This window comes from Argopecten irradians, chromosome 7 (genome assembly GCF_041381155.1).
Source record: "Argopecten irradians isolate NY chromosome 7, Ai_NY, whole genome shotgun sequence".
In the NCBI taxonomy this organism is placed as follows: Eukaryota; Metazoa; Mollusca; class Bivalvia; order Pectinida; family Pectinidae; genus Argopecten; species Argopecten irradians.
The window spans coordinates 36,923,836-36,945,214 of NC_091140.1; the positions used below are offsets into that span (position 1 = coordinate 36,923,836).

At 33.9% G+C, this 21,379-nt stretch overlaps 2 protein-coding genes across 3 annotated transcripts in view; one reads left to right on the forward strand and one right to left on the reverse strand.

The window, feature by feature from the left end:
* On the forward strand, positions 1 to 14,353 carry LOC138328307 (protein arginine N-methyltransferase 9-like). Its single transcript, XM_069275051.1, has 10 exons — positions 1 to 389; positions 874 to 1,110; positions 2,928 to 3,095; positions 4,223 to 4,334; positions 4,741 to 4,817; positions 5,591 to 5,765; positions 7,686 to 7,899; positions 8,759 to 9,311; positions 9,667 to 9,820; positions 10,340 to 14,353. Exons 1-10 carry the CDS (start codon positions 97 to 99, stop codon positions 10,736 to 10,738), a joined length of 2,382 nt encoding a protein of 793 aa, XP_069131152.1. The 5' UTR covers positions 1 to 96; the 3' UTR covers positions 10,739 to 14,353.
* Positions 13,896 to 21,379, reverse strand: part of LOC138328309 (dnaJ homolog subfamily A member 3, mitochondrial-like) — a 14,804-nt gene continuing 7,320 nt past the window's right edge. Inside the window, exons 5-13 of one of the 2 annotated variants that reach the window (XM_069275054.1) lie at positions 20,722 to 20,843; positions 20,136 to 20,288; positions 19,522 to 19,669; positions 18,803 to 18,867; positions 18,351 to 18,479; positions 17,681 to 17,796; positions 17,173 to 17,270; positions 16,524 to 16,665; positions 15,836 to 15,974 (exon numbers count right to left, since the gene is read on the reverse strand). In XM_069275054.1, coding sequence (XP_069131155.1) covers positions 16,556 to 16,665; positions 17,173 to 17,270; positions 17,681 to 17,796; positions 18,351 to 18,479; positions 18,803 to 18,867; positions 19,522 to 19,669; positions 20,136 to 20,288; positions 20,722 to 20,843 — 941 coding nt within the window. In that variant the 3' untranslated portion in view covers positions 15,836 to 15,974; positions 16,524 to 16,555. Of the gene's footprint in view, positions 15,975 to 16,523; positions 16,666 to 17,172; positions 17,271 to 17,680; positions 17,797 to 18,350; positions 18,480 to 18,802; positions 18,868 to 19,521; positions 19,670 to 20,135; positions 20,289 to 20,721; positions 20,844 to 21,379 lie in introns of both variants that reach the window. The other variant, XM_069275053.1, reaches the window with a different exon arrangement.

The window sequence follows — 21,379 nt, forward strand, 5'->3', positions numbered from 1 at the left end:
GCAAAACATCCGCTTTTATTGAAGCACGTGAAAGTAAAATAATTTGTCCTTAAATCTAATGATCAGCGTAAATGTACGTAATTATATTTAAAAAGAATGGAAGATGGAGGTGTTCGACAGGTTGCCAAGATTTCTTTAGCGTCTGCAAGGTCTTGCCTTTCGAAAAAAAGATATGGTCGGGCATTTGCCAACTTCTTGTTGTATCTGAAACTTGTCCCCGAAAATCACGATGATATTCTTGAGGATTTCGTAATGACCATGAGACTATGGACTGAAAGTCTTGAAAAGGAAGGTAGAATTGAAGACTTATTTAAATGTTTCGATCAGGCGTGTGAGATTTTGCCTGACAATGAATCGATATTGAACAATATTGGAGCCCAATTATTTAGGTAACTTTTAATTTTATTTTAACATAATGAAATATTGAGCCCAAATACATGTACATGTGTAAGCTTACATGTTTTTTCAATCATATGTTTCTGCGAAATTTAAGTTAAAATGTCCACTACCTCTCCGAAACAAAAAATTCGCAAGGTTTCTTAAAAATAACAATAACCGACGAAAATGTATATTGAAGGCCTAAGGTGATGTAGTAATTCGGGCCTAATTTGACGGGTGTTTTCACCAGAGACACCTCGCCTGTCGCGTGAGCCTGTGTCGGGAAGATGTCAAATTAAGTCTGAATCACTACATCTTTAAGAAGTCTTAAGTGAACAATCCTTAAATTGTTGTATGGTTAATTAATTTTATGAAATAATTAATGTCTAATTACATGTAACTTCCATTTTTAGCAACTCATCAATGCTTTAATTGCCTTGGGGCCTATTAGGATGATTTTACATGTAATACCTAAAGTTTTAATTTTCTACTCAGACTTGGCTACGCAGAAGAAGCGGTATTATACATCAGGAAGTCGCTTCATTTGAACCCAGACTACATAGCTGCTAGAGAAAATCTAGAGAATATTTGTAGCCACCTTGTTGAAAGATGGCATTTCCGTATGCTGAATGATGTACGAAGGAATTGTGCCTACAGATCAGCAATTCAAACTGCTGTTCAATCGGGCTATCATACTGTTCTGGACATAGGTACAGGGTCAGGCCTACTGAGGTTAGTCTATTTAAGTTAGATTATATTCCCCTTGTCCTGGTAATTAATAACTGAAAAAATATATTAGATTATATCCCCCTTGCACCAATAAATAATAAACTAAAGATCTAATGATAGATTATCTCCCATTTATACCAATAATTAATAAACTAAGAATCTAACGCTAGATTATCTACCCCATGTACATGTACCAATTATTATTAAAATGAAAATCTTATACTAGATGATCTCCTTCTTGTACCCTTAATTATTAATTATTTTTTTTTATACTTAATTACCCCCCTGTACTGGTAAAAATGTAATAGTAGATTCTCTGTTTTTTTACCATTAAAAATCTAATTATCTCCCCCTTGTTCTATTAATGTATTGAGCTAAAAATTTAATGATAGATTATCTCCCCCTTGTCCTAATAATGTCATAAACTAAAAACCTATTGATAGATTATCTTCCCCTTGCTCTAATAATGTAAAAAACTAAATATATAATCATAGATTATCACCCCCTTACTCTAATAATGTGATTTAATAACCCTTGTTCTAATGATGCAATAAACTAAATATCTAAAGATAGATTATCTCCCCTTGTTCTTATAACACAATAAACTAAATATCTAAAGATAGATTATCTCCCCTTGTTCTTATAACACAATATACTAAAAATCTAATAATAGATTATCTCCCCCTTATTCTAATAATTAAAGAAACTAAATATCTAATGATAGATTATCTCCCCTTGTTCTGATAATGTAATAAACTGAAATCTAATGATAGATTATCTCCCCCTTGGTCTGTTAATGTAATAAACTAAAAATCCAGTGATAGATTATCTTTCTCATAATTAGATATTTTTCAGACTTCAAAAAATATTTCTCAACTGAAATCTTAATGTTAGATTGTCTTCTCCTGATTTCAGATTATTTTAAGCTTTATATATTTCATATATTCATATATTGCCCCCCCCCCCCCCCAAAAAAAAAAAGAAAATAAAAAAATAATATAATGCTTGATTATCTCCCCTGACTTGATATTTCTTATACTTTTTTGGTTATGGACCGGGTAATGGATTAACCCAATTCTACTGCAAGATTATCTTCCCCTGATTTATTTCTTAGACTTTAAAGTAATAGACAAGAAAAATTCTAATTCTAGATTATTTCCCTCTAATTTTGTATTTTATCCATAGCCTTTTGTATACTTTTAAAGTGAATAGTCAGGCAAAGGAAGGCTAACAAGTATAATATCTTATGAAATAGGAAAATAAAACTTCCAATCAAAATCACTCTGCATGTGAAGAAATTAATTTAATTATATTACAGGAATCCTAAAACGTCCTCCCGGCTGGCTATGTCTGTGTTGTCATTCCCACTCAGCCTCGCTTTCAAAATTTATTTTTAGATCTGTGCTAAATGTACACAGGGCCTTTACATAATTTCAACGGCCAAAACTTGACAATGTAAGCAGAACTTGACCGTCGTTTTGATATGTTAGGGCTTTTGGAAGGCCAACAAACCCATTTAGACTGGTTTCATTGTCTGACTATTCACTTTAATTGATTATAAAAAAATAACACTTTTATTTGAAGCTTCCAAGAGCTTTCACCGTTTTTTGACAGCTCTATAAGAATGCTTATCTTTTTTATAAGATATATTCTAGACTACACTGCCGTATTTTGGTATTTTTTTCAGTGAAGACTTTGTTTTTAAGAGTTGCCCAATTCAGTTTTGATTATATTCAATCTAAAGTTTCAAAATTATTTTTTTATCCCAATACCATTAAAACTAGCCATTGACTGAATTGTGAAGTCTCTTTTTGTTCCAGTTTATTTGCCTTTGAGTCAGGAGCAGGGGATGTGACAGCATGTGAGAAATCAAAAACAATGTTTGAAATAGCACAGGATGTATTTCGGGAGAATTCTGCTCTCCACAAAGTGCGTCTTGTACGCGAGCTATCTACAGACCTGGCCATTCCTAAGGACCTTCCTGGAAGGTAATATACTCCACAGTATTAAAAACAATTGGTATTATTTGGAATCAATTTGTAAAGTACTGGTATTATAAAAACTTATAACTACTGAATTGAGGACAACTAACATATCATCAATATGATAGATTATAAGTAGGGCGAAAATGATTCAATGATGCCATGATGTAATTGATTTTCAATGGGACTAATTTCCATACCACATGATACCCGACAATCTGTGCGGGACTAGTATCTCCAGTGCTGATGGAATGTAAGCCTTAGTAATCTTCCTGCTGAAATGACATTAGCGCGGAATATCATCTTTTGATGTCATTCCTTCACCAATAGAAACAATTATCACGCACAAACATTATCCTGTATCTCGTGGTACATGAATTAATCCCATTTCATGATACAGTATCTTTAAGAAGTTGGAGAATTCAATCTTGAATACCATTGTGAAATGAATAATGAAATTGTGCCAGATGGGACAAAGGTGAGCTAATGTGATAGTGCAGCATCCGGCATCCGTTTTGCCATCCATCAACAGTTGACTTCTTCTAATAGGGTGGTGGCTCAAAATCATACAAATGGTTCGGCTGACCTGCAGGGGTCTTCAGGGGCAGGGCCACTATGGGGTCAACTTGACCATGTTGCTATAAATATTTTCTTATAAAGTTATAATTAATTTTTCTTTGTTTTCATACCAAATCTGGCTTTCTGATTGGCCAAATTTTTTTTGCATACCACTATGAAAAAAAAATTTGAGGATGGCGCAAAACCCCGACGTTTTCGTGACGTCACAATAGAGACATTGACGTTGCGTATTGATTCGGAAAAAAGAATCCCTTGAAAAACCACTATAACGTTACATTTAAACATACTTCATTTTATCAAATAGAGTATAAAATTAATTATAAGTATTGATGTCACTATTTTTTAATTTTATCGGGTTATGAAAAAAAATTTTTTTGCAAACTTTTGTGAGAATCCGCTACGCGGATTCACATAGTTTGCAAACAAAATTTTTTTTTTATACCCCGATAAAATTAAAAAATGGTGACATCAATGCTTAAATGAATTGATGTCTGTGACTCTATAGATCTATTTATTGTTGTTGTCAGCTGCAGTAAGCTATCATTTTGTTCCAGAGTGTCACTGGTGGTAACGGAGACATTTGACGCAGCACTCTTTGGGGAACGAATCATATCTACACTACAACATGCCTGGAAAGACCTGCTGATGCCTCCGACATCTAGACTGGTAAAGAAACATATCAAATATTGTTCGAATGGCTGAGTATAATCAGTTGATAACACTGGTCTAGAAACAAAGAAGATATAGTTTCATGGCATATATCAGCCATACTCACAGTGCATGTATATGTGATAGATTATAGCCAAACAATTTCACAGTGGAGATGAAGATTTTATGATTTCTTGAAAGTTCATGTATCCAGCTATATCTACATATAATAATTTTGTGTAATGCTTTAGCTGAAATATTGATTTGTTAAAAGAAAAAGAAAAAAAAAGAAAGAAAAAAACAATTGATGATGTAAAAGCAATTGATTTGTAGATAAAATCAAGAAAATTCTTTTTCATCAAATTTTTTCTGTGTTTTTCAAGTGCAAACATTTTGAGTATTGATTAAATGTTGATTTGTTTAGCGGTCCAAGGTGATACCTAGTGGGGCTACACTGTATATATGTGCAGTTGAATCCGAAGCCATTCGCTCTCAGAACAGGTATGTAATGTTAGTAACATTTACCATGTACATGTGTGCTGTGGAATATCTGAAAAACCAGCATTTATTGCCCAGCCATTTATCCTCTTGAATAGTCACAAATTTTAGATCATCTACATTTTATCTGGTACTGTTTTTTGCGGGAGTAATTCTGAGGCCTTTTTCCGTCTTTGCATATCAGAGATATTATCTCCCCTTGAAGGTATGTATAAATATTGATTGTGACGTCATATGTTTACCAGCGTAACATCATATTTTTCAAGGAAGTTGAAACAAGTAACAATCAGTACATTCCCACAGGAGAAATAACTTTGGCCAAGTGGTTAAGGTGTCCAGACATATTACCACAAGCCCTCTACCTCTTGGTTGCATGTTCAAATCCCATGTGGAGTAACTGCCAGGTACTTACAGCTGGTAGGTGGTGTTTTACCTGGTGCTCCAGCTTTCCTCAATCAAATCTGTCATGTTCTTCAATGACCTCAGTTTTCAACAGGATGTAAAACTATGCAAACCAAACCAAAAGAAATATGCAAATACGGAAGAAGGTTTCTTGTATTAAATGTATTTTATATTTGCAAATAGACGACAGTGATTGAATCTAAGCATCATCTGATGCATCCTCGGATTTGATTGCATTTATCCATAGCGTTCAAATAGAGAACTCAAGTTGTAAATTCCATCTTCCCTTTGGATAGTATGAACCTCAGTCGGGTCGCCTCTGCTATCATAGTCACCTACTGAACCAGAATTTTATTCTGCTCTCTACCTGGCAGATTCCTCTACCCTGGCTTACACAAACTTGACATGGGAGGTGTGGAGATAGTATGCACAACAGGCACTGTAGCTGATGACCCTTATACCACAGAAAATCTCACTCGTCTACGACGAGGATACAAGATGCTGTCAGAACCGTCCCTTCTCACTTGTATCAACTTTAATGATCCTCTGGTAAGTGGGAATGTAATTTGTCTTTCACCTGTAAGCACCATTCTGTTTTATCTAAAGCTTTGTATTGAAGTTCAATTAGCTTTTGTATCATAGTGACTCACTCTAATTATATGATGATGAAAAATTTCTTGGTATATTTGAGTAATTAATTAGGGTTCCATTGATTACTGTCGATGCGGGATTACTTTGAAAGGCACAGGTGAAGTACTAACCAGACAGACAGAGGAAGTTCCTTTGATCACTATATGCAGGCACAAATTGAATGGGATAACAGTATGCGCATGGCCATTTGCCGAGTCTGACTTCATAAGCCCCGCCCCATAAACAACACAGACAGTCATGATCACCAAGATGTGACGGCATAGTGACGTGGCCTCTCAGTTCTGGTGTAGAACAAACAACTCAATATTTTAATTAACTTTACATATAGTCCCGGTTAAGTTGAACCGACGGATAGTTCAAACACACATTAATTTTTTCAGGAAAAAACAATAATTCTTTAGTTAGTGACAGTTCGAACATGTCAAATGATCGAAGTAAAGGTACATGTAAGATTTTTGTCGGCAGATCGGCACAATGGGATCTCCAAAAATGACAGTATTTTTAATATTGCCACAAAGATTTTTTAATTAAAGACTGTATTAATGATCATTATTAAGACTTTTACAACAGATAATGAATTAAAATGAACATTTTAAGTAAAAAATAAAATTATTTGCGCTGAAATATTGTTCACAAAACAGCACCCCCACAATGTATATTTGTACTTGATGTACATGGAAATACGTTGAAGATATCGCCAATGTTTCTTAGGCCCAATCTAGATAAAGATATCACTTAAAATCAGCATCAAAATTCAACATTCGGTCTTTCTTTTGTCAGCCGATCAAGTTGTTAATGTACATGTTAACATATATGTGCCGTACGCTGGTTTGGGCAAGCCAGTTACGCTGTGTCATGTCAGCGAAAATGCTGGGTATTCAGCTCCAGCCAATCAATCCATTTGTTGGCATTATTTTAACAATGAAATCGTAAACGATGCATACTTTTCATCAGTTATATGTTAACACATGATTCTGATTTAGACGTAGACAATCTGCGATCGGGGGTTAAGCTTAGACAATCTGACAGTTCGATTTTGACCTAATTTTACGAACAGAATGTAAACATTTTCAGCAGCAGTTTCGTAATTGCAACCGACTTTATTTATAATCAAAGAATATGTTTAGTTACGAAATATAACAAAGGACTAATAGTTAACTAGATTTTCTGTGCTGCCTTTACACAATTAGCATAACAAAGATTTCTAATTAAATTAGCAAATAAATGCTCACATTAACGGAGAATTCATCTCTCAGGTAAATCAGCAAAATGTGTGCTTTTCCTAGTATTGGTACTGAAACTGATTTTTACTGATTTTAACTCGTATAGTTCGACCGCACGTTTTTTCTGAAACTTATTTTTGGGGAAATGGGCGTGTTTATAGAAATGCATCGACCAATAAAATCAAGCCATGCATTCCCAGAATAAATTAACCGCACTCATGTGTATAGATGCACAGGTAACTAGCTATTATAGTTCATCCACATATCGAGGAAGTAATGCAGCTGTGCCTTGCGAAGTAATCCGCGTCAATAGTAACACAATCTTACAGAGATCTGTCAAGTTTTAAAATGTTAAGGGAGGATAGGCCTTCTTTGTAATCTCTGATTGACTAGTGTATGTAATTAGTCATTTTAAAATATTCAACTTAGCAATTAAAAAGAATACTAAATTAATTGTTTTAGAAGAAAGTGGCAGGATCAGAATTTTTTAAAGCTGATGCTGCCTATCCATCCACATAAATAAATAATTCAGATAATGTCTAAAGTTGGAGTAAATAAAAAAAATTAATATTAATTTCTTGCTTTCCCTCTAAAGGAACTGGATATAATTGCCAGTGGCATTGAATGGCAGGCCACACTACCTATCACAACTCTAGGGAAGCTAGACGCTATCGTATTTTGGTTTGACCTTCACCTTGACGATGAAGTCTCTATAACAACCAACCCCTCCATGGAGAACTGCTGGGAGCAGGCCATATTTCCTGTTCTTCCATCCCACTTCCATCAAAGCTGCTGCGGAATGCTTCATGGTAAATATCAGAAGAGAATCATTCTTCATAAATCTAAAAGTGAAAATTCCTGGTTTAACTCATTGACCCCTAAAAATTCATAATGAACTATTCCAGCTTTGGAATTAGAAGAGTTCAAATGTTTCTTCAGGGGTGAATGAGTTAAAAAGCACCACTAGTTAAATAGTTTACAACATTTCTATTTATACATATCTGGATCAAAGCAAATAAGTTCCACACGCAAGACAAAACTTTTTTTTTACTAAATACAATAGAATATAGTCTGGATCAGATTAGTGATATTTAGCAAACACAGCATAGTAACTCTTATAAGTGCCACATACACAACAAAACCTTTTTCAGCTCACTATTATGATAAAACATCTCTCCTTTAATCTACAGTTAACCCACGAGTTACTTGGATTTGCCCATCTAGTCTTTTAAATCACATTTATTGACATAGTTATGCCTGGGCCAACCAAGTCTCCATTACCATCCATCATACTATTTATAGTGCTCAGACACTGAAACAGCTTACAGAACTGATAGCTATCGCTTTTCTATCTATATACCATATTGTTGCTTTCAGTGGTGGTCAAGTTAACTTAGATACCTGCAACTAAAATGAAAAGTAAAAAAGATTATCTGTATAGTGTATTACTGTTAAAAATTGACAAAACAAGAACATTTCTCCTCAAATTATAATCAAAAAGAATATTAAGAAAAAAAATTCTCCATGACTTAACACAGATTGATTAGTTCCTTTACAAAATCAAGAATGCTTCTTGGAACACCCATACAACACTATACTCTCAAAACAATTCCATTTCAATGATTTTCCCAGGAATCATTATGTTGAATTTTTGTCTTTTGATTTCAGACACACAACATGGTTTTATCATACGAGAGGGAGACTCTCTTCATGTGAAGTTTAGACTGGGAGACAATTGTCTATGGTTGGTATCCTGTCACCGTTGCCATGACAACGATGATTCGGTTCCCTACATGCCCTTGGCAGACTTCATCTGTCCGCCACAGGTCACGGAACAGTACTTGCTGGACAGAACTGAAATAGACAAACTTAATAACTTGTATTACAATAAAATATTCTGTCAAGCTATAGAAAAACATGTGTCAGCTTTCCACGGTGCCGAGAGCCTGAGAATCCTGGACTTCTGTGGTGGGTTATCTCCCCTTTGTTTACAAATGTTGAAGGAGAGCCACCATACCGGCGTTGTGATAGCCAGAGAAGGGCTTCATGACCTTATAAGGAAGTTGGTGTCTGTGAATAGTATAGAGCGAGACAGACTGATGCTTGTTGAACCTTCGAGTCTATCGGAGGTTGACGGAAAGTGTCATCTCATCTTCTGTGACATTATTGAACAGTGCGGCATTCTGAAACAGCAGGTCCTGGAGGACATCGCCTTTCTCAGGTAAATACAAATCACCTTTTGTGATATTTCCTAATTTGAAATAAACCAGGTGAGTGATACATGCCCTCTGTACCGTTTTGTTATAGCTAATGTCCTTTAGAACATTGCCAGCTCTGGTAAGAAAAAAAAAAAACTTTATAGACTAGTCAAGCGAGTTCAGACCTTTGGTATAAGTCTGATAGTAACTGATTACCTATGATGCATTAGGCATAGCCACTTTAAATATGACAGTTTTTGATTTCTCCTATAATAATGCATCATCAACATTCCAAGGGTTACTTTGAAAAGAAAAAAAGAAGATATATTTCTGGTGTTATATCAATAAGAATACATATATGATTTCCTCCAAATACAGGGCCACATGTCTATGCTCCGGAGGTGTCATAATTCCTGGCCGTGTGACTATCCATGGCCTGTGTGTGGAGTCTGAAATGCTGCATGGAGATAGTGCCGTCATCAATGATCGGACACTGGGCTACAACATCGCCAAGTACATGAACAATTACCAGGTAATACATGTTATATCAACATTTAGGTTGATAAAATGTTGATCACGTGCTTGGTATTTTACCAATCCTACTGTTTCACTTCCTAATCAAGTGTCTGATTAGCTTCTCCATTTCCCCTGCAAAATTTATAATTGGACAAATGTCATTTATAAACAGAGCTATGTTATTTGGCAATTTTTTTCTGAGTTTGATTGCTGATTGCTCCAATACAAGTCAACAGAAGACAAATATTTTAGGTCTTACTTAGGAACTTCAGTTAAAAAGTTCGAGCAGGCGCTTTTCCTTCTTTGATTTGGATCAAGGGTCAAAATGAAGATCACGGTAACCTACTTTTAGTACTGGTGATCCAAATACAATGTACTATGAAATTTCATGATAGAATCTTCAAAATTGTCCCAATAAATGCCCATTAAAACCATATCTTTAAACTTTGAAATCCTATATACTTACAGAGTGAAATACAGTATTCCTTTCTGCATATTATGTATACATCTGATATTTCATATTTTATTCTTCCAGATGACCAACCACGTTGATATAGATCTTTCAACATTATCACATGTCCGACTCTCAGACCCATTTGTCTTGATGCACTTTGATCTCAATGAGTGTCTCCATGGTGACGAGCCACCATCTTTTCTGGAGCAGACGCGGGAGGTGAAGGTCACGATGACCGATGTAGGTCACCTTACTGCTGTTGTTTACTGGTTCGAGTTTGAATTGGCCGACGGTTTGAGGTTCACGACACTCGATGGAACCTCGCACTGGAAACAAGCATCTGTAATGTTGAAGTCTTCTATAGAGTTTACAATGGGACAAACCATGGATTTAAACGTTACCTTGAAGAACAGTTGTATCAGTATCAAAATTTGCAAGGAAGCAAGTGATTCTTTAGGAAATAGAGGTAGCAAAATGTGATTATATTGAAACATAGCCATGAAGTACAATCAACCCTGTCTATAAAGACCAACCAAAGGACAGAGGAAAATGGTCTTTATACACAGGTTGAATTGTGTTAAAATTGATCATTTGGGACCCTGAGAATGTGGTCTTATTAAACAGGTGGTCTTTATACAGAGGTGGTCGATAAGGCAGGTTTTACTCTTTATAGTCAAACCTCAATAACGAAGTCGACAGATCAATTAATTGGTCAAATTCCAAATGATCCAAGTACATCCATGTACTTGTTGGCAAATTAAAATATATGGTGAAGGTTGGTTTGGACCAATGAAACACCTAAAATTAAGCAAGATTTTCAAAATATATGAGTTGAGGTGAACGAGGTACACCTGTACATCTCCAGATTTTGCCATTACATTGTAGCAATTTTAATATAAATTCTGAACTTGTAGCAATTAAGTTACTGTGGCAGGATGGTTAATGTACATTGTATTGGACTTTACCCTCTAACTCTGCTGCACAAGTTCAAAATACATTTTTGGCAGTTGTCCGATACTGACAGTAGGTTTTATGTTGTTCTCCAGGTACTGGGCTTAAAAATATAAACTTTATTTATTTTACATTGATTTCAAAACAAGTTATACAACTTATGTAAATCATTCTCGATGACCCGGATGTAAGCGCGCGAGGGATCTTAGTGTGGGAGGAAACTGGAGTGCCGGAGAAAACCCACATGATCAGGCAGGTGACCCCTAACCTTTTCACGTCCGTGCCGGGGATCGAACCCCGGCCGGCTAGGTGAAAGGCGAGTGGCTTAACCACTACACCACCCGATCACCAGAATTGAATTTTCAAATTCTTACATGTACTGGGCTTACATCCACATAACAAAATGGCCACATCTTTTCATGACAATCTGTTGTAAAATATTTTCACAACTATAGACCATTTGATTACCAACAAGAGATCCCAGAGGGATCTTGGTGCCCACCAAAGATGATCTATGTCTGACAAAGGAAAGAGGGATCTTTTCTCTGCTTTTCAAACTTTTGCAAACATACTACATATAAAATTTGAGACAGATCGCTTCAGTACTTTCTGAGAAACAGCAGTAACAAACTTCAACTATCAAAATCCAAGATGGCTCCTTGGTGGCCATCTGTGTGGATCGATCGGTCCCAAATCGAAATATGCACAACTAGGGCCCTAGGGAAACCTATATATGAAATTTGAGACAGATTCATTCAATACTTTCTGAGAAATAGCGATAACAATCTTTAACTATCAAAATCCAAGATGGCAGCCTGGCGGCCATCTTGTTGACCGATCGATCCAAAAACGCATTATGCACAACTAGAGCCCTAGGGGAACCTACATATGAAATTTGAGATAGATCCCTTCATTACTTTCCGAGAAATAGCTGTAACAAACTTTAAGTATCAAAATTCAAGATGGCTGCCTGGCGGCCATCTTGTAGACCGATTGGTCCCAAAATGCAATATGCACAATTAGGGCCCTAAGGAAACCTACATATGAAATTTGAGACAGATCCCTTCAGTACTTTCTAAGAAATAGCGATAACAAACTTTAAGTATCAAAATCCAAGATGGCTGGCGGCCATCTTGTTGACCGATTGGTCCCAAAATGCAATATGCACAACTAGGGCCCTAGGGAAACCTACATATGAAATGTGAGACAGATCCCTTCAGTACTTTCTGAGAAATAGCGATAACAAGAATTGTTAACGGAGGGACGGACAGACGACGGACCACGGACAAAAAGCGATTTGAATAGCCCACCATCTGATGATGGTGGGCTAATAAAATGAACATGAAAGAAAAGAAAGTTTTAAATATTATTTATTTGATACCATTCAATGAACATAAAATACAGACAACTAGTGCAAGTTGATGATAATGACAGAGATATGTAATAACCATTGTCATGTTGTTTTGGTAGAATTGATAATGATTAACTTAAAATGATCAAATAATAAAGCTGCAAAAATTATTACACATTGAAATATCCATTTTGTTCTTTTTAATTTGCAAATTCAGTAAAACCCAAATGCAGTCTTCATATGTTTGCAATTGTCAAAAAAAAAAAGGGAAATTCCAGAGCTATTCAGGAATTAATTACATGAAAATCAAAGCTGTAGCATAATGATTCTACACCAGTGTCATATTGGTAAATAACTTTGAACTGACTTTGTGTACCATACACATAATTGAAATGATTCAAACAAAACTAGTAACTATGCCTTTATGACATGAAATGTTCACGATGTCACTCATTATAACTGAACAAGGAACTTTAATCCAGTATTTTATGAAATGATCAAAAATGCAACAAAAGATGTACTGTTTGAAATAATGAGGTTTAAAAATAATACAATAATACAGAACAGAAGACAGTTTTGTCAAATCATTTTACAGGTTTCCCTTAATCGACAATTGTGAGATGAGCAAACGATGGCTCAAAGCATCTTGATTGCCAGGACCATAATGCTGAAAAGCTCTTGCTATGTAAGCCTGAATTGTACTCTAAATAAAATTTAAATCACAAAGTTGTAAAATAATTTTTTTTTGTTGACAACATCATTATTCTGATCTATCTGTCTTAAAACATGACAGCAACAATTCTTCAATGTGTCAAATCTAAGATCTAATGAGCCAAATGAGCATATGAAATTAAAGAATTCAAACAAATTTGAAAATTCATATTACACCAGCAGTGAATTGATCATATTCTACATCTCTTATCACAAACTCCACTGCAAATAATGCCTCATGCTTGGAAAATTAATAAAAAATTAAAATTAATGCCTCATGTACTTTGAAAACAAACAAAAATTGAAATAAGAGGAGAAAGAAACCTATTACGATGTTATCAGTGTTACTGAAAGTAAGGCCTACAACTAGATCACTAGTCCATTTAGAAATATAGGCTAATGCTCATCATGATAAGTAACTGTAAATGTACTTATTTTATCGATAGTTTTATTTTAGCGGTTTTTGTGCTGTTTTTGAAGCGGTAATTCATGCATAGCGCTAAATTTTGTAAATGGTAATTCCAGTATTGAACCACCGAATTATGCTTTTAAATCTATATCTGAGCTAATGATATAATAAATCATAATTGACTGTTTTACGCTTTTGAAAAAATTTGACTCTAATTTTTAAATATTTTTGTTGTTTGTAGAATTGAAGAAAGAGACAGTAAGAATTCAAGACGTCTCATGACTTATCATACAGATAGACTGTAAGGATACAAGATGTCTCATGATTTATCATACAGATACACTAGTTGTCTCATCCATGCAACAATCTGATAAATAAAACTGACATATACACAATTTAGATACAGATTATGATATCACAGCTTTTCTCGACTAACATCTTCATACCATAACAAACATACACTCCTATCATACATAAAGCACACAGATTAGTAGTCACAACTTGTAATTATTGTCCCATATATAATTCTTCCAGTAATTTGTATCCAACAGACCTACGTATGTAGGAATCCAGGGTTATCTGGGATGCAGCCATTAGTATTATTTCTTTTGACCTACACTTGCAATTACTGTTATATGGAAATTTGGGATATTAAATTTATTTTGAAATTGTATATTGTTTTAAAACACTTTTTGTGTGGAATCGTGTACAGAGACCACATAATTATAATTCTTCTATACACAGCAAAATTTCTTCTATATGAAAATTGCTAAAATAATGTTTCTGCTATAGCTTAAAGGTATGTTGACAGTTTATACAGGTAGAGTATCAAATTTACATAGTAAGGAATAAATATTTCCTATTTTATCATGTCTAATGAACATAGTAAATAATGTAATTTATTTCTGTTCTATTTCTTTGGCATTTGACTTGGTTCTTTATAATAACTAGAACAATTTCAAATTACTGCTCATTTCAACAGTTTGCAAAGTATCAGAGACTTTTATTGAAACACACGCACACACAAACTTATTTTTATACATCAACAACCAACCTATCAAATGATGTAAGATTTAACATTTGAAATTTCAATAAACCTACCGTATAACCAGTTATTTTCATGGTTCAAAATTTTCACAATTTTATCTAAAAATGGAAAAATCCAATGAAGCGTTTTTATTTTTATTTTTGCTATAATGTTTTAAGTTTCTTTATGATACAACTTTAATATATCTTAAATTTTCGCAGATCAAAGCAATATTTTGCGAAATCTCGAAAACATCAACCTGCAAAAATAACTGTCCATACCATAATATATTCCCTCTCAAACATGAATTCTAAACCACTGCTCTTGTTTTTTTATGTGGGTCAAAGACTCCTTAAAGTATGTGCTAACAGAAAAGTTGTACAAGTATAGATGTAAAAGAATCAATTAACAGATAAAATATTTCCTTCTGTCTATCTTGAATACTTAATCTCTATTGACATATTAAATTGTATCTCCACTTGTGGGTGGGTATTAATTGTGAAGTCGCATAGCGTCATTTTCCCCCCACCAAAAGAATCTGCCCCCAAGAACAGATAACTCTGTAATATGCAAATATGGAATTATTCATATATGGATTGATGGATCGCCAATTGTCAATCAAAATTGCTTAGGTACCGCATTTTGTTTTGTGTATACCATGATCTTGGCTCCAACATAAATATGCATGGCTACATACTGCCTGGCGATCGGTCAATTGTCCCAATCCCTCAACTAAGTATAAGACATGTGCAAATATTCTGTTTGATATTTCCCCACTGACTGATGTACATAAAAAGAATTTGATAATCTTGCATCACACATGAAAAACACTTTGTTGGCAATATATCTGACATGTGTTTTAAACCGGTATTTTCCAATGCAGCATGAATGTTTTGACTTCAACAGGAACTCCTCACTCCACTTTTACCATCATTTTCATTATCATCATCGTCATCGGTGGAGGTATTCTTATCATCAGTGGTTATTTTCTCGGTTTTACTTTCATTCAAATTTTTTGTTTCTTCACCTTTTTCACTTTTCATTTTATTTTCAGAATTTGACTCCTGTTTTTTGTCATCAACAGTTTTTGTCTTGTTATTGTTTTTATCAATTTTTTCACAATTTTCTGATTTTGTAAAACTTTCTGTCGCGTCTTCCACTTTTGTGTCGGATGAACTTGTGTTACACTTTCCGTTGTTTTCCTCGTTAAGAACAGCTTTGATCTGGGAAAGTAAACCGCCATCTTTGTCCTCCACAGCCCACAGACCTACAAATACACACAACACCAACCCTTATAACACATAAAAAATATAAGATGTACTTTGTTTCTTAATGGTTTATCATAGAACTACAGTATTTAATACACGCTGTATTTGTTTGTTTTTTCCTTCTTTTTTCTTTTTCTTTCTAATTTTTAGGATATAATCAATTGATATCTTGTTTTTCAAGTCAGACTGCTGTAAAACTTCTCTTTGCAATTAGTAATGTCTTTGAAATGAATGAAGTTTGGCCAAAACCATAAAAATACTTCAACAAATTAAAAATGGTCTTTTAGGCAGCAAAGTTCAAGTAAAGGTACGTCTATGTATGTATGTTTTACTATTTATTGATATAACTGTATTAAAACTAGATCACAGCTAACAACTTTTATTCATAATTTAGAAGTATTAAGAGGATTCATGTATGTTTGCAATACACCAAATTAACTCAACAGTTCAATGATCAATTCATAGGGTAATTTGAAAAAGACTGTTAATCACTACTAATTCTTAAAAGGGTTTCTAGCATATATACTTCTATTAATAATTTGACTTACATGTTGATTATGGTCATGGGAAAAATCTGACTTCATCCAAATATTTTACGTTTCATTTTTGATAAAAACGATTCACTCTCTTCACTGTCTGACACATAATCTGCTGATGCTTCTTGACCAGCATCAGTCTTTTTATCTGCTCCTGAAACGAAAAATTATCGATTCAGGACTTTTCCATAAAAATTATCTGCTTGAAGACAGGACTACAAAACTAAGTTGCTTCTATTTATAGTCTGAGCTCTTTAAGTAATGGGTTCTAAATTTTATAATTTTATCATTGCTGATATCAAATTTTCTCTTAATGAATTTGAAATTCATGGATTCCTGGATGAGGTAGATGTTAAGCGTTTAATTCAAACGTTTGAACAATCTAGTCATCAAAACGTTTCTCATAGACCATAATCAACATCAATGAAACAAGATCATATACATCTATAAAAATCCACTTTGGTACAATTCTTATATTCATCAGTTTTCATATTATGTTCTGATTTTGTTATGACAAAACAAGGTAAAAGTTAGATTCTTTTATTATATGGAATGGTTGCAGGTCAAGCATGACTTTCTTCTATCTGGTGTTTTTGTAAGGCTAACATAAAATAGATTCTACACCTGCAGAGATATCAAATGAAGTATTAACAGTACAAACCTATATCTGTATCCACCACACCATTTATAGTTCCTTTCACTCCCTTTTCTGTTTCAGCAAAAGCCAACATTATAGCTTTCTGTGAATCTGTTAATGATCTACAAGGAGGCAATAATATAGGTCATTTTAGATAACAATCATAAGGATAATATATTTGTATATTAACTTATTATCAATTTCAATAAAACAAATTCTGGCCAGTACATGAGATAACACTACCATCTGTTAAAACATTTCTCTCCTCTTTCTAATTTTCTATCTGCATTTTTATTAACACATCAAATTGTGTGTTCATTGAGTAGACAATTTACAAAAGCACTAGCATTCAATTTACCTCCGAAATTAAAATAAGTAGTTCTGAATTATCAAGAAAATGTCTGAACTTTAAGATTATCTGTGACTTACTTTGGATTTATATTTTTAAATGAATGCAGTGGTCCCTAAATTGAGACCAGAAGTTCTGAATGATCAAGGACATGTCTGAACTTTAAAATTATTTATGACTTACTTGGGTACTTGTACTTTTAAATGGATGTAGTGATCACCACGCCCGTGACTGTTGACACGCGCGGCACCTTTCCCAGTCATTCGGATCCTACTATGGGAATGGCTTCCCTCTGGTATCTGAAGGAAAAGAAACAAAACAAGTTTTTTCAATAATCAATGGTGAAGGTTTTCCAGTTAAACATTAGACAAATTGCAAAGTTTAATCTGATAGAGATGATCCTGATTTTCCAAATCCAGGGGAATATAAATATTTCAATGGAATACAGGTAATATAATACAAAGTCAGTTATGTTTGTGGGTAAAAACATCATGATTTGGACCTAAAGAAGAAAATTAAATTCTAATTAAGGAAAATTCAGCAATCCAGCTAAAAGGGTATACATATATAATTTTGGCAACAATAGCAATGACCTGCAAAATTGTGAAAATGTCATCGTCACGCATATAATTGGCAATATAGAATGTGAGTCAATATTTCCCTATTACAGCTATTATAAGATCTGCTATTTCTTTGAAACCTCTACTTCAACATTGATTTCCAGATTTAAATTTTTTCACAAAATTTAATTGAAAAGTTGAAAAGAATTAGGAAATCCGACATTTGAAAGAAGTGGTTAATATTTGAGTAGTTATTCAACAGTATATGGCTATGACCTACTGTACTAACTTACCTTCAAATTGATATCATCATAAACACCAGGGACTTTAATTGTACCGCCTAACACAGCTTGGGAAACACTTATAACAACATCACTGTGGATATCTGCTCCTTCTCGTCTGAAATCTCGACTCTTTGTAACCTGTTACACAAAACACATTACTGATATAGTAAAGGTGATCAAACAAATTCTCTTAAGGTACCTTACTGGTATCAATATATAAGGTACAAGTTGTGCAAGAAAAAAAAAGCAATTTACTTCTTCCACAGATCAAATTTTAATACAAGCTTTTGTGCAGTTTTGACAATGTCTTTATTCTCTAAGAATCGATAGACCGATCATTTAACATGAAACTGCTATCTATCATTGTTCATTAGCTATCTTGATTGCAACTCTTTGATAAATCCTTTGTCCCTCTAACAGTCTTTAATTCAACTTTATATCAATACATTTGATGACCATACCTTAAATGTTATGAATACTTCTTGTTGTCCCACAGGCATTCTGACTGTCTGACCGTCTTCTACACCTGTATAATTTGAAATTAGAGTGAAGACATGTGCACTACACAACATCAAACAAATTCCAATTAAAGTAATACTATTAAATTTATGAGATTTGGTTTCAAACGGCATCAAACCATCTTTATTTCAATTACACTGTTCATAACTTCAGGGGTTTATATATAGGAAGACTTTTAACACTTTAACTTCTCATATTAACTCAACAGTTTCTTTTAGTATTGCTGAAGTTTGGATCACATTTGTCTATGTTATTTAAAGTTGCTCCACCGCCGACAGAGCATAAATGACATTCATCATTTGAACAAAAAATGGTGTTTAATCATGTATATATATGTCTAATTAACACAGAAAATATTATAAAATAATTTATTTTGCCTATGGTCCATGCGCAATCAGTACTTCATTCAATATAGGATATAGTGTCACGGATTTTTTTCGGGATGCAATTAATTATTTTTTATATTTCTAACTTAAAGTAAAATTAGAAGCTCAAACTTTTTAATGGTGGTAATGGTGTAAAGTAAGTAACTTTTGTAACAAAAATGCTACATCGTCTGCTCTTGTTTTTGATAATGAAAAAATACCAATTGTCAGCGGTGGAGCATCTTTAAATATCCAGGGTATTTTTCACCAGGATAATAAAGTAATAATTTATTTACCCGCAGGAACAGGCACAATCACTTTTTTGCGAAGTACAATTTTTCCTTTGCCTCTACAATCAAAACAGGGTTTGCTAATAATTGTACGTTTGCCCATACACCGCCGACACGTTGATCTCATTATAAAGGGACCAGTGTTTATTGTTTCCTGTAATTAAATAAAACATGAATTACTATCTTCTCCATCATAAGGTACTAACAGGTACTATTTTTCCAAGTTTATATATTCTATTGTCGAGACACAAAATTAACATTCACAAATAGGGAACTTGAGGCACTATATATGAAATTGCCAAAAATTGAGAAAATATTACTTCTTATTTCTAAAAACTTGTCAAAGGAAGAAATTGATAATACAAAGAGCCAATTAATTTTATTAATCATTTAAATTTTCAAGCACCTATCAAACAATCCAGACATACACAATTCATTAGACATATTTACTTCACAATTAACACTAAAATAATTCATACAAATCATTAACTCAATCACCCCTGAATTTCCATAATGGACTGGTCTAGCCTTTGATTTAGAAGAGTCTAAATGTGTTGTCAGGGGTAAATGAGTTGATTAATCTTGTAGTTTTAAAATTAAGATTGAGAAAGACATGTTACCGTTCCAGTGCCGTTACATTGTGGACAGGTGTCTACTGTGGACCCAGGTTCTGCCTTACGACCATTACACCTCGGACACGTGTCTGTGACATTCAAATGTATCTGTTTATTACAGCCTCGCACGGCTTCTAGGAAAGTCAGGTCCATCATCACCTGCAGAGTACAATAAAGGGTAATCACTTGGTGCATTTGAATTACAAATATGAAATGGAAGGAGGAGAATGATTGAAGTTTTACATCATAACTATTTAACAGATAAACTTTCAAATATCTATCTGTACATAGCACATGATAAATTTTAAAAATCTTGGTACATTTTAAAGACACAATGGTTGGTTTCCTATACTTATCTACCAAAATGGAAGGAGGAAAGTTTCAATGTCTCCAACGTAACTATAGCTTCCACTAAATAACACTTAATCTTAAGGTTGGAAACAATGGATAAACATTATAATTATATCAATTAAGACTAATCAATGACATTGCTTACTCAAACTCTTTAAACTGTTTGACAGTGTATTGATTATCAGGTTACTGAATCATCAGAACAAATAAACTTGAGACACAAGTCAGAAGAGACACAAACCTCTGATGCTGGCGCAAAGCCATACTTGGATTCTTCATAATCTGTATTTCCACTAAAACCTTTTCCAAAAATATCTCCAAATATATTACGAAAGAGCTCTTCTGGGTCCGAAGCAGAAAACCCTGAAAAACACATATCAATTTTAATACTAAAATGTGAAACAAGCAAAGTCAATCATTCATTTTGTTTTAATGCAAGTAAAAATTGTTCAAAGGAAAAAATATTTCATATGAAAGAATGATGACATCAACACCGCATGAAATCATGACATCATGAAATTGTTTTGCTGAAGCTTCTGGTTCAAAATGTTTGTGTGTGCAATCTGTCATACCCTAGAGATCATCTATCACAACTTAAACCCCAGAAAATGTGGGATTACCCTAGGGGTGTAGCAATACATCGGACTATCGATATATTACAATTGTATGCCTCTCAACTTGGATGGCAATTTCAAAAAGTCGATAACAATCGCCGATAGTACGCCAAACTATCGATAGTTTCATTAGTCAGATGTTTTTCTGTAACTTGGACTAAAATCATGTACTCACGGAGGTTTCAGTAACAGACTAACAGTCACGATAAAATGTCGCTTTTCAATGCTATTCAATCCAAACGCAAACACCGACAATGTTCTCAATCTTGATCTACATCGCGTTTG